Source organism: Orycteropus afer, unplaced genomic scaffold (assembly GCF_000298275.1).
Source record: "Orycteropus afer afer isolate SDZICR_OR568_19922 unplaced genomic scaffold, OryAfe1.0 scaffold00026, whole genome shotgun sequence".
Taxonomy (NCBI): Eukaryota; Metazoa; Chordata; class Mammalia; order Tubulidentata; family Orycteropodidae; genus Orycteropus; species Orycteropus afer.
Genome location: NW_006921613.1, coordinates 19208872 through 19222519, shown reverse-complemented (window position 1 = coordinate 19222519; position 13648 = coordinate 19208872). Strand labels below are relative to the sequence as shown.

Sequence of the window (13648 nt, the reverse complement as noted above, 5' to 3'; positions counted from 1 at the left end):
GGGCTGGTGCGGGATCGGGCAGTGTTTCGTTCTGCTGTGCATGGGGTCGCTATGAGTCGGAAACGACTCGACGGCACTTAACAACAACAACAACAACATTATATTGATTTTTATATAATGCTTTCTTTTTGAATTAAAAGATTGTTTTCTGCCTTTAAGCAGCCTATTAAATTACGTAAGAGCAGAAACCATGCTAGAGTCCACATAGAGAGAGAGGTAGAACAATAGATAATTTTTATATACAATCTTTTCTTAATAATTGCATGTTAAACTGTACAGCTAGGCCATTATTCATGCCTTCTGTCCCCCATAGTTGGACACTGAGGTTGTTTCTAATGGAGAGTCAAAACTGTGGTCTCGAGGATGGAGTGGCAGAATTCTGTGCTGTCATTTGGAATTGGAGTCATGAGCTTTAGATGGTAGAGTAGATGGGGTTGAAAGTTAAGCAGACTGACAAAGTTCTAAAGGGGGCCTCTGAAACTCTTCTCAGATAGTAAGCTCTGTGGCTGTCAACTATGCTGGGCAGGGCTGAATGTCCACATGTGGCCCTGCCTCCAAGCTCAGCTTGGAGCTGTGGGGTGGTGCACATTCGAGTTTCTGTGTCTATCCACAGTCCAGATCACAGTCACCGGAAACATCACCCCTAACATTAGCACCAAACGATGCAACCAGCACTTTGGGCTCCTGCAGCCAAGTATCAGTCAACCAAGAGCATTAAAGAAAGCAAGCCAAGCAAGGCGGAGGAGCAGGGATCCTACACAAAAATCTGAGCACTTCTGTGGTAAACAAGTTTGGATTCCCCTGGGTGCACAAACACCTACCCCATTTCCTCATGAATGAGCCTCAGCTCTGAGCACACACAGAGCCCCAGTGTCTGGCCAAGTGGACAAATGAGGGCGGTCCGCCCAAACTTTCCATCGGCCTGCAGGGGATGTGGATTCCATGGCAAATCTCTGGAAAACCAGCAGTGGGAAATGGCCACATATTTGCAGAGGTGGACAAGCAGCAGCAGCAGCAGCCATTCTGCCCCTGAGGGCACAGAGGTAATAGACCCTGCACTCTTATCCCTGAGGTCCCCATGAACACAGGCCGGATCAGGGAGTATGGGGTATAAGTTAAACCACTGCCACCTCTGCTGTCTTGGTTTCTTAGTGCTGCTATATCGGAAATACCGCAAGTGGGTGGCTTGGGTACACAGAAATGTATTTCCTCATAATATAAAACTAAAAACTCACTGCCGTCGAGTCAGATCTGACTCATAGAGACCCGTCCTTGGGTCCTCACAATACAGGAGGCAAGATGTCTGGATTGAGGGCACCTGCCCTAGATGAGGGCGTCCTCTGTTGGCTCTGGGAGAAGGTCCTTGTCTCTTTTAGCTCATTTCTTAGTTCCCTGGCGATCTCCATGTGGCATATATCTTTCCCTATTTTTGCTTGCTTCTCTCTGTATCTAAGCAGCAATTTTTATATCTCAAAAATCATTAGGTTTAAGACATGCCCTACATTGATACGGCCTCTTTAATGTAACAAAGAAAACCCTGTTCCCGAATAGGACCCCAGCACACTGTCTATCCTATGACAGAGTCGCTATTGGCTAATCATTTGCTGTTGAGTCAATTCTGATTCATAGTGACCTCACTCTACTCAGCCCAGAGTAGAACTGTGCTCCACAGGCTTTTTAATGCCTGATTTTTTCAAAAGTAGACCACCAGACCTTTCTTCCGAGGTACCTCCGAGTGGATTTGAACTCCCCACTTCTCAGTTAGCAGCTGAGTGCATTAAACCTTTGCACCAACGAGGGACTCCCACCATTTGCTAAACCAAAAATAAATAACCCAAATTTGCTGCCATTGAGTCGATTCCGACACATAGCGACTCTGTCATAGGATAGAGCAGAACTGCTACCTGCCCCCCCGCCCCCCCCCAAAGTTTCCAAGGCTGTAAGTCTTTGTGGAAGTAGACTGCCACATCTTTCTCCCAGGGAGCAGCGGATGGGTTTGAACTGCAGACCTTTTAGTTAGCAGTAGAGCACTTTAACCACTGTGCCACTAGGGTGCCTCTCCACAGGTATACAGGTTAGGATTCTAACACATATTCTGGGGGGACATAATTCAATTCTATAATACCAACTTGTGACTAGGGTAGGCCCAGAAAAGAAGTCTCTTTACTGAGATGAATACATACTAGAGAATTTAAAGGAGCTCTGGTAGCATAGTGGCTAAGACACTTGCCTGCTAACCAGATGGCTGGCGGTTCAAACACACCAGCCACTCCTCGGAAGGAAGGTTGGGCAATCCTACTTCCGTAGTGATACTGCCTCAGAAACCCAAGGAGGGGTCGCTATGAGTTGGGGCCGACTCGACGGCACATAACAACAACAACAACAACAACTCACCAACAATCTTATCCATCAGAGTCACTAAGACAGGTCTCCTGGAATTGCTCCCTCCCAAGAGGCAAAGGTCCCTCGCCCACTCACTCCCAATATTCCCCAGAAGCGGTTTTCAAGCAACCAGAGGATTCGGAGGAGATGGGGCTGGCTTTGCTGCCCTCTGCTGTTGAAGAAGTGCTGCCAACTCATCAGCTGTTGGGTCCAAATTCTCCTCCGAGTAGGAGGAATGCTGAGTCAGTTGCAAGGGTGGTATTTCCAGTGCTCTCTCGATTGGGTGGTCTACTATTGTAGAGATACCACCCCGGAAACTCAAGGAGAGGTTGCTATGAGTCGGATCCAACTCAATGACAGTGAGTTTGGTTCAGTTTTGGTTCCTCATTCTGCAGTACTGACACATCCCTGTGGTAATCAGATTTCCTCCCCAAAGGTACAGGTCATACCCAAGAAGCTTCATGACCTGGACCCGATCATAGGCCTCTCCCAGCACTGGGCAAAAGCTTTCCAAATACACATTCAGCTGTTGCTACTGCCTCCTCTCCTGGCCTTACCCAAGAGTCACTACTGACCAGCTTGGTCCAGGAGAGAACAGGGAGAACAGAGACTTTAAGCTGGCATTTGTGAGCTCCTGGAGACTGCAATGCATGCAAAAATCACAATACACTCATCTCTTAGCTCATGTTCACAGAGCTAAGAGGTACAGAGGTAATAGACCCTGCAATCTTAGGATACAAGAAGGGCCTGAACCTTCAGGCTCTTAGCTCATGTTCCCTGCCATTTTCCCAGACACAGTCCACATGAGGTTGTAAAGGATGTTAGACCTTCACAGCAGACACTAGCTCACACCCACGACCCACCCAGTTTCCTGGGCAACAGTAACCAGCACAACGTATTAGATGGCACTGAGCCAGACAATGAGCTATGGCTGGTTCTGCCTAGGGTACCCCGGGTGGGCTCCAGGTCTGCCTCATTTCCTGAGGATTCTCTGAAGGAACTGGCAGTGTGACCAGGACTAGGCTGGTGTCTCACAGTAAACTGTGACTGAAAGAGATCTCTTAACTCCCAGGTGAAGACAATCACTACTCTAGAGCCTGCTATGATATGAGCATATATAACTTGTTATTTCATTCCACACATGTTTATTGAGAACCTGCTACTACATGCTAGATGCTGGGGATCTGGCATAAACAGGACAGACCTCATGGGTTTCAGCCTTAGGAGAGAGTGAGACACACAGCAGCACCTGAAGTTAATGAATTACACTGCTGCACAATAGCGTTTACATTGTAACAAGAAGCATGTGTCCCAACAATGGGATTTGCTGCCAAAAGTTTCATTGCCAGTGATAGCCATATAGGCAAAGACTATAGCAAAGTGTAAGCTCCTCAAGGGCAGGGATTCTTATTTTTGGCAATTTTGTTTATTGATTTATTCTAGGGATCTAAGTGCCTGGCCATAGTATGCTTAACTAATAGTTCTTGAATAAATGAATAAATGAAGACAAATGAATGGGGCACTGTCAAGTGGGACTTCTCACTCCCAATCCTAGAGCACTCAGGTGTTCATTGGAGGTGTTAAGGCACCTGGTGTGGGGCCTGACCCCCAAGGGTTCTCAACAAAGGTTTAGGCCCTTCTTGTATCCTCCAACTAAATGGGCCTTGTCTGAGTTGAGAGGGCACCATGGTTTCCTTCTTTGGCCTGAGTGTCCTCTGACATGGCCAGGGCCAGGTTAACTGTTTCATGAACTGCTCTGGTCCCAGAGGCTGCTCCCTATGTTACTAGAGTTCAACTAGAGATGGGCAGAGAGGCCCTGACAAGGAGGTTGGCAGTGGCCCCCTGATGGGCTCAGGGGGTACCTCTGGGTCTCAGAAGCAACACCTTGTATCTCTTGATTATGTTAATGAGCCAGAGAGCCATTAAGCCAGAGCACAGGCTGTGTATGTCTTTGTAACTTTCATTCATGTCAAGAATCGTTCACAAATATTTAAGTCAGTATTTCCCTCCACAAATACACCTCCTACTCACTTATTGACTATCTTGTTATCCAGTATTTCACATTTATGACAATAGTGAAAAATCTACTATCTGATGATTTTGTGCATTAATGATGTACATCTGGCAATAATGGATGCCAAGGTGCAAGGCAAGAGTACCACTGGCTGTGGTGATTAAGGTTATGTGTCATCTTGGCCGGGCCAACATTCTCAGTGGTTTGGCAGTTATGTAATGATGTAGGCATCCTCCGTTTTGTGATCTGATGTGATCACCTTCCATTTTCCCATAACACTGATTTTTGCATAATGACCTGGTCTTTGGAACCTAAACAAGTTGCTAAGTGAGGAGTAGATATAATCATGCCCTATGTTCCTTAAGTATGTCAGAAAACTTCCTGTCCTAAAGTTTGGTCATGGGGTGCTGAGCCTAACCCAAAGGTGTGTAGGGGAAAACCACTGCAGGAGACTATTGCAAGAAGCCATGGTTAACCTCAAATTAGCCATCCTTGTGACCAGAAATATACCAATTCATTCTGTGAGTGTGTTGTTGTTGTTGTTATGTGCCGTCGAGTCGGCCCTGACTCATAGCGACCCCTCCTTGGGTTTCCTAGGCAGTATCACTATGGGAGTAGATTGCCCCATCTTCCTTCCGAGGGATACCTATTTCATTTCTGGAATGGAAAAGATGCTTCTGTATTTTTAAGACAGCCAAATCATTTCTGACCAGATCACATATACCAGATGCATCTACCCTCAACCCAGCTGTAAAGAGCTGTCATTCAAATGTTAAGAGTAAGCCACTCGTATGTTGATGTGTAAACTTCATAGTAAATAAAGTTTTAATATAAAGTTTACATTAAAAATAAACAGCTCAGGATCAAAGTGTCCCCTCCTGCTGCCCAGTGACTCTTCCCTCCCTGTCTGGTCTTTCTTCCTCCTTGTATCCTCCTCCTCTTTCACCCTTCCCTTCTTTGAGCTCTCCCCTAACCCACTTCCTCATGCTCCTCTCCTAGGAACAAAAGGAGCACAAAGTCCCAGTCCCCCAGGCACATTATGACTGTAGTGCTGTCTCTCTCTCAGGCTCAGGAGAGGCAGTGATGGGTGGTCTCCAGGATAAAGCCACCATGCAGTACATTTTGTTTGGCCTACTTGGTATTTTTTGGAAAATGAGAGCCAAAATTGGAAAACTAGATAATTTTTATAGACAAACCCATTTCTAGATTCTCTGGAACAATCCAGGCTCATGTTCCATAGAGCAGTGATGCTCTGGGCTGGATGGGGTTCCCCACTGAGGTGGGGCACACATCCTCTAACCTGCCCAGGTCAGCCCCTTATGGGGCCCAACAAATTCCCACTGCATTTGCAGAGCTCTTTTCCTCCTTGTGGAGTCTGATTTCTCAGAACCCACATCTCTATCAAATGTGGGAAAACCAGTTCTTTAGAACTGTTGGGAGGGAAGGTTACCTAGACAGAAGGTTATCTGGTCAGAAAGGGTGGCAGAATTTCTTATCCACCTGTCTTGCTTCCCTCCTTCATGTTCTCTGCAGGCATCTGAGTTTGTGTCTCTCACTTTGCACAAAAGACCATGGCGTCCAGTGAGGATAGGTCCTTACATTAGATGAGAAGGTGGCCTGTCTGGCTCTGTGAGGACTATAGACACAGAAGCCAGGTGAGTTGGTCTCGCTCAGATGACCTGGCCAGCATCAGCATGGTCATCCTAACACCACTGCAGGGCAGTGGCTACACTGGCCAGGTCAGTGGCTAAAGACAGCACCCACCCTGGCTCAGCAGGGGCTGCTCGGATACATCTAGAGAAGCCCTGAAATCAGGCTCACGGCTGCCCAATGCCAATCTTTAAGCAAAAATCCTAATGAGCACAGGATGAAGTTCAGCTGTGAGTACAGAGTCCCATACCTCTGATTGGACCCTTGAGCCTATGGTATTAATGCTGCCTGAGTACAGTCCCACCAGGGCAGGGCAAGGCTCGAGCTCTAGGAGGATGGTGCAGGTGACCTGAAGGTCACTCTCACCCTGATCTCCTTAAGTTCTGGGATTCCGACAAACAAGTATCACCTGAATATCAAAGTAACGTCCTTGAATATGGATGATCTAAGAAGGCTGCTTATCTGGTTTTTTTCATGTGAGCTTAATCTACCTTTGGCTATGTGTTCCTTTTTGTTTAAAAGCTCTTTATCTTGATGAAAGTGTACACAATCAAAGATACACAATTTCAACAGGTACGATTTCAGTGACACTGATTGCATTCTTCAAGTTGTACTACCATCCTAATACTCCTTTTCCAAAATCTTTTCCAAATTATTTCAACACCATTATCTTAAACTAAGCTTCCCATCTAATCTTTCTAGTTGTCATTGTCAATTTGACCTCACATAGATACTTTTTAAAAAGAGCACAATGTTTAAAGTAGACATAATTTACTAATTAAGATAAGCTATTTTTTGGTTCAAGCGAGACGTTAGGAGATAGTTCTGGTTTAAAGATTATCTCAGAGCAAAAGTTTTGAGGGTTCATCCAGCCTTATGGATCCAGAAAGTCTGGATTACATTGAGAATTATAAATTTTGGTCCACATTTTCTTCCCTTTTGATCAGGATTCTTCTATAGAATCTTTGAGCAAAATGTTCAGCAATGGTAGCCAAGCACCATCCAGTTCTTCTGGTCTCATGGCAAAGGAGGCAGTTGCTCATGGAGGCAACCAGACACACATTTAATTTCCTCCTATGATTATGTGTTCTTTTTTGTTTAAAAGTTTGGGAGGCAGGCAATTTTCATTTTATTCACAAGAGTGTATCAGCATGGATCATCATCATTGTTGTTGTTGTTGTTATGTGCTGTTGAGTCAGACCCGACTCATAGCAACCCCTCCTTGGGTTTCCGAGGCAGTATCACTACGGAAGTAGATTGCCCCATCTTCCTTCTGAGAAGTGGCTGGTAGGTTTGAACCACCAGCCTTCTGGTTAGCAGTCAAGTGCCTTACGCATTATGCTACCAGAGCTCCCTGGATCATCATTGTTGTTGTTGTTGTTATGTGCCGTCGAGTCGGCCCCGACTCATAGCGACCCCTCCTTGGGTTTCCGAGGCAGTATCACTATGGAAGTAGGATTGCCCAACCTTCCTTCCGAGGAGTGGCTGGTGGATCATCATTAGGAGGATGGATTTGTTGCATTCTCCTTGATTCTAAACCATGAAACTGTCATACATCCCTAGAAACTAGCTGGATAATGTGGCATTGCGTTCCCATCCCTTCCCATCCCCTGACATTGTAATGGGCTCCAGTACCTGCATGATCTTGACCTCGGGAAAATCCCCTGCAGAAATCTGGTATTCTCGCTGCAGCTGAATGTAGATTTCTGGTAACCTGCTGATAAGCTCTCTCTTCTTGTTTTCCTTTCCAAATACACTTGGCATCTCCTTCTTCAGGTAACTGATGATGTAGGCATGGACCTGAAGGGGCATATGGCAGGTGAAGTTAGGCCATTTATAACTGTGCTAGAGAAAGAACAAATAAGGGTCTGTCTTACATGCATGATAACACTGATCGGTGACCACACAGAACAATGGTCCTCAAAGCCTACAGAAATTCTCCAGTGAGAATTCACTTTTCCAGATGTTCATTCCAGCCCTCAGTAAGAACTGTCCAAATGTCTATAGCTTAAAGGTCCCTAGGTGGTACAAACAGTTTGCACTTGGCTGATAACCCAAAGGTTGGTAGTTCAAACCCACTCAGCGGCACTGTGGAAGAAAAGATCTGGTGATGTGCTTCTATAAAGAAAACTCTATGGAGCAGTTCTACTCTATAACACATGTTGGCTCCTAAGTCACAAATCAACAACAAATGTCTACAGCTTAATGATCTCAATTATAACTGAGCACAAATGAACTAGGCTAGATATTAATTTTAGACAGTAACTAATTGGGTAGAAGCTTCTTTAGAACTGTTGAGAGGGAAGGTTACCTAGACAGGAAATTGTTCTAGGAATCCTTGGCCTCTGGTTCAGTTCAGTTGTGCCTTGAATGGCTATTTGGATGTCTATGTAGGAAGTGAGGGGTATGGGTGGGAGAGATGTTAGATCTGTAATTAATGAGAATCCCTAAGAAAAAGCTGGGGCTGGGGCTGATGCCCAGGATCACCAGGAAATGAAATTGAAGGCTGATGTAAATGCTGATCTACATGGAAATCTATGCCTTGTGAATAATGACATGAGGATCCTCAAAACCTCCCTGTGGACATTTTCCACTGCAAGATCTCTGCAGGTGGCACCAAAGTCATTTTTGCCTGGGACCAGTGGTAGGACAATGGGGTAGCAGCCCTTCCCTCCCTGGGAGAAGGGAGACCCACCACCCTGATCACCCTATTACCCTGGAGGGTAACAGGCCTGGGCCAGTTACCCATGGTGTGTGTGTGTGTGTGTGTGTGTGTGTGTGTGTGTGTGTGAATCCTGTTGGGAGGGCTCTGTCAGCACTTGTCACACACCCTTCCTTAACATAGCCACTCTTCCACTGATTTCCCACTTTAGGGTCTTAATAAATGTGCATTATAAAAGTTCTCTTTGTCTATTTGGAATTCTACATAGTAACTGAGGAGTCGAGTAAATAACAAAAATAAGATGAAAAACAGAGCAGTGATTACAAAAAGAAAATGACTATGTAGCTATGGAAAATCCTATTAAAGAGAACAGACTTCTACTATAATCTTGTGGAAGAGTAGAAATTAAATAAAGGAGGTAAGCAGTTCCATTCCATAGCTTGGCGGAAGGCACAGTCAGAAATACTTTGCTAAGATTTGAACACATAAATACAAAAGCTGACATGCTTGGACCAGACAATGTTAACTTTTCCATCCATGTAAGGAAGGGTCTTTTAACAGAGAAATAAACATTGGCACATTGGACTGCTGGGCTATTGCTAAAAGCGTAAATCTGGAGAGAGAAATCTAAACCTGTCACCGGTAAATTTGTTTATTTACTTATTTTTCAAGTTAAAGCAACTTAAAACATTTACAAGATTCTCTGAGATAGCTAGAGAAACCTAAGTTTGGCTCAGCCTGCTCTTATCCTTAAAAGCTTTAACTGCATTCTTGAGGATAAGACTAGCAATTTCTTTGCCTTGGACAGTGAATGCCTGACTTGATTTTGGGGTGGGGTGAAGAAGGGCCTTGCATCTCACTGAAAGACTTGGAGGGGTGGCCACACTCAATTGGGAGAACCAGCTGTCCTTACAACATTTCCTCAGCCTTCACCTTTCTGGAACCATTGGACTGGGCCTGTGGATATCTTTCCACTATGGCCCTGCTCTGGAGTAAGCCCCAACTGCAGCAGGAAGCCCCCATGGCTGCTCAGTCTCCCATCCAGATCTCAGAGCTGGAGCATCTGCCAGCCCCTGCCGGGCTCCCTGAAACTCCTTTGCCACCTTCCAGGTATGTATGGTACCTCTGAGCTGCCAGGTCCCTGTTCCTCAATATGACTGACTGCCATCCAGGCCCCCTAGGACTGGTGCCTTGCTCCTGAACCTGCCTGGTGGCCTATAGCATAACTTACCTGGACAGAACTGCAGGTGAGGCACACCTGCCACAGCTCTCTACCCACTGACCTGTTCCCTCTTCTTAGGCCTCGTGGTGCTTAGTGGATGATGACTGAGGTTGTTGGACAATGAGCCTTGGACATTAGGCCACCCATGTCTGAGATACCTTGTGGATAAATCTCATGCTGGGCCTCAACTTCCTCCTCTCTTCACTTGCCTGGCACTACCTGAATCATGACCCTTAGGTGACCTGCTCATCCCACTGGCAGCTCTTGGTCTCAATCTCCACTTCCAGGAAGTTCCAATAGCCTGTTTTATGAGGGTCTCCTGCTGTGCTGCCTCTGCAGGGCTGCCCCTCTCCTTATCTAAGACAACCCAGGCTCAGACTCCAAGCATGACCTCTGCCTTTAAGAAGTTTATCAAGTCATAAACTAAGTTCTTATTCATAGAATCATGGAGCATTGAATCTGGAAAGGATCTCATAAATCTAATTTAACACCACATTCTAGGAAGTTCATATGACTACTCAAGGTCATACAGCCAGTTAGAGCTGTGGAGCTGGCACGAGTCTTCCATTGTCTCATCCTGTCCCCAAAGAATTAGTTGCTTTACCGTGGCTGTTGAAAATCTAGAATTCAAAATGAACTGTGTTCCACAGAACAAAAAGGAGCCCTGGTAGCACAGTGATTAAAACACACAGCTGCAAACCAAAAGGTTAGCAGTTTGAACTTACCAGCTGCTCTGTGGGAGAGAGATGTGGCAGTCTGCTCCTATAAAGATGACAGTGTTGGAAGCCCTATGGAGCAGTTCAACTCTGTCCCTATGTCACTATGAATTGGAAGAGACTTGATGGCAGTGATTTTGTTTTGATGGCTACAGAATGACAGCTTGTCTTCTGATTGTTCTCAATTCACCTGGAAGCCTTGGAAAGGCCATTTACTCTCTCTCTCCTCATACATTAAAAAAAAAAAAAAAAAAAAAAGCTACATATGGCAGACAAACATTAGGAACACCAAATAGGAATGTGGGCAAAGATCGAAATCTTCTGACAAGGATTAAAAAAAGAAAAAAAAAAACAAAAAACAAAAAACAACCAAACTCACTGCCGTAGTGTCAGATCTGACTCACAGTGTCCCCTCCTTGAATTTCCAAGGCAATATCACTATGGAAGTAGATTGCCCTATCTTCCTTCCAAGATGTGGCTGGTGGGTTTGAATCGCCAGCCTTCTGGTTAGCAGGCAAATGCCTTAGGCACTACACTACCAGAGCTCCCAAGCATAGTACTCTATACTTTTTGAAGAATACTTGGTGAACAGAAGAGACAGTGCAAATGGCTGAAATCCATTCACTCCTGCCCTTCTGTGTCATTTCTGTCTCTCTAAATAAAGGCTGGACAAAGAGCCACACCTGGCAAGGGTTCTCAAGGAAGGAAGTAGAAGCAGCCTGAAACTTTGTTCTTTATAATGAGAAAAAAGTAGCTGAAAATAGAATAGGAAAGAGAAGAAGGTAGAGAAAGCAGAAAAGAAGGAAGGGGGGAAGTGAGGAGGAGGAGGAGAAAGAGGGAGGGAAGGATGAGATCTAGTATTAGAAGACCTGGTTCAGGTCCTGCCAAGACTGCCTACTTGATGAGCAACTTGAGGCGAGTCATTCAAAGCTTCCCCACCCACATATCTCAGTATTCTCATCCTCAAACTGGACATTACAACAGGGTTGTTATTATGAGAATAAAAAGGGATCAGGTATTGCACTTTGTTCACTGGGGCCAAACCAAAACCAAACCCACTGTCATTGAGTTGATTTTGACTCATAGCAACCCTGTAGGACTGAGTAGAACTGTCCCATAGGGTTTTCAAGACTATAATCTTTACAAGAAGCAGACTGCCACATCATTCTCCAGCAGAGTGGCTGGTGGACCTTTCAATCAATGGCCAAACTCTTAGCCACTGCATCCAGGGCTCTTGTCCACTGGAAAGAGACATAAATATTGAATGAAAATTTTCCTCTGGGCTGGCAATTCAAAAAGTAGAAAGGAATGTCCTCCTCTTTTAAATGTGTATGAATTTAGACACATTTTACTTATATACTCTGGCATCAATCTCATAATTTGTAGAGTAGTACTTCACTCTAGTCTTGGAGGGCAATCCCAGCCAGCGAGTGCAGAAGCTACCCACTGCCTGTAGTCAGGAGGAATGGAAAGGTTCATGATTAAATTTGGCTATTAGGAGGCAGTTTGGGGGAAGTAAGGCTGGGATTGTGCAACACTTGACTTCCAGCTGCACACAACCCATGGAGACCTGTGCCTTTGTAGGCCCAGCTGGAAACTTGCATTGAGCATTTAAACCAGGGGATCAGCACATTATAAATGTGAGTTTATGATGATATAAACAATTCTGTTAATAAACTAGAGAACTGAAAGGTAAACCCATGCGTTGTAAGAATGTGAGCCTGTAAAAGGCAGAGAAGAACAGTTGATTCACCCCTACTCGAGCTGGGGTATGTTACTTGGTTCAGATCAAAGCCAGCACTGCTGGTGGCACACTTGATTCTGAGCAGCCTTCAAGGGGACCTGAGGGGGCCCAATCAGTCATCAAAGAGACAGGCTTCCATATATGGGCTAAAGCACTGCACACACATTCATAGCAGTACAGGGCTGCCAATTGAGCTATTTTTAAAAATTCCATGGAGGACTAGGCATTAGAAGGTGATAATTATTACCCATTCTAGAATGGTTCTCCCACACCTTAGTGAGGATCCATTTAGTTAACTTCAAAACCTCTAATGTCACTACAAGAGAAACTCGACATTGAAAACAGGCAGGCTAGCCAGGCTCTGTACATTACACACGACTAAGAGAAGAATACATTTGGAAGACGAAACTAATTCCACAGAAAGAGTGAACCCCGAAGATCACTGACCTCTCCATTTCGTTCATTCTCAGCTTTTGTTGTTCCTTCCTCAAACAGTAGCTCATTTCTGGTTGAGCAAAGACCTCCAACTGGGTGTGATCCTATTCTTAGGCAACATGTTTATAAAGCATGAGGTCTGATAGTAAACTCGCCTCAGGTTCTATTTCTGTTCATTTATCTCAAAAAACACTATTTTTGGGGATTTGTATGAGCCTAATTTCTTTAATTTTGCTATTTAAATTGGAGCTGAATAAAATGAAATTATATTTTCCAAACCTGTTTTTTTGGCTTTCCCAAAATAGCTTAAAGAATCGATTGGACCTTGGCTGGAGTCTTAGATTGTATATAGTCCTCAAAGGATAACCAATATCATAAGAAGTGACTTTGAGGTTAACCAAAAAAACCAACTCTAAAGGTTTCCTGTTCTTTGAAATAGAGTTGTGTGTGTGTGTGGGGATGTGTGTGTGTGTGCATGTGTGTGCATGTGTGTGTGTATGTATGTATGTATGTATGTATATATATGTGTGTGTATATATATATATATACACACACACATATATGCGTATATATGTATATACATACATATATACGTGTGTGTGTGTATATATATATATACACATACATACACACACATATATATATATGAGCTCTGGTGGCGTAGTGCCTAAGGCATCTGACTGCTAACCAGAAGGCTGGTGGTTCAAACCCACCAGCCACTCCTCAGAGGGAAGATTAAGCAATCTACTTCCGTAGTGATACTGCCTGAGACCCCAAGGATGGGTCGCTATGAGTTGGATCCAACTCGACAGCAATGTGTGTG

The 13648-nt window shown here is 44.7% G+C and overlaps 1 protein-coding gene across 1 annotated transcript in view; it reads right to left on the bottom strand.

The window, feature by feature from the left end:
* Positions 1–13648, bottom strand: part of EHD4 (EH domain containing 4) — a 122235-nt gene that overhangs the window by 6514 nt on the left and 102073 nt on the right. The window contains exon 5 of the mRNA XM_007935289.2: positions 7682–7846. Coding sequence (XP_007933480.1) covers positions 7682–7846 — 165 coding nt within the window. The remainder of the gene's footprint in view (positions 1–7681; positions 7847–13648) is intronic.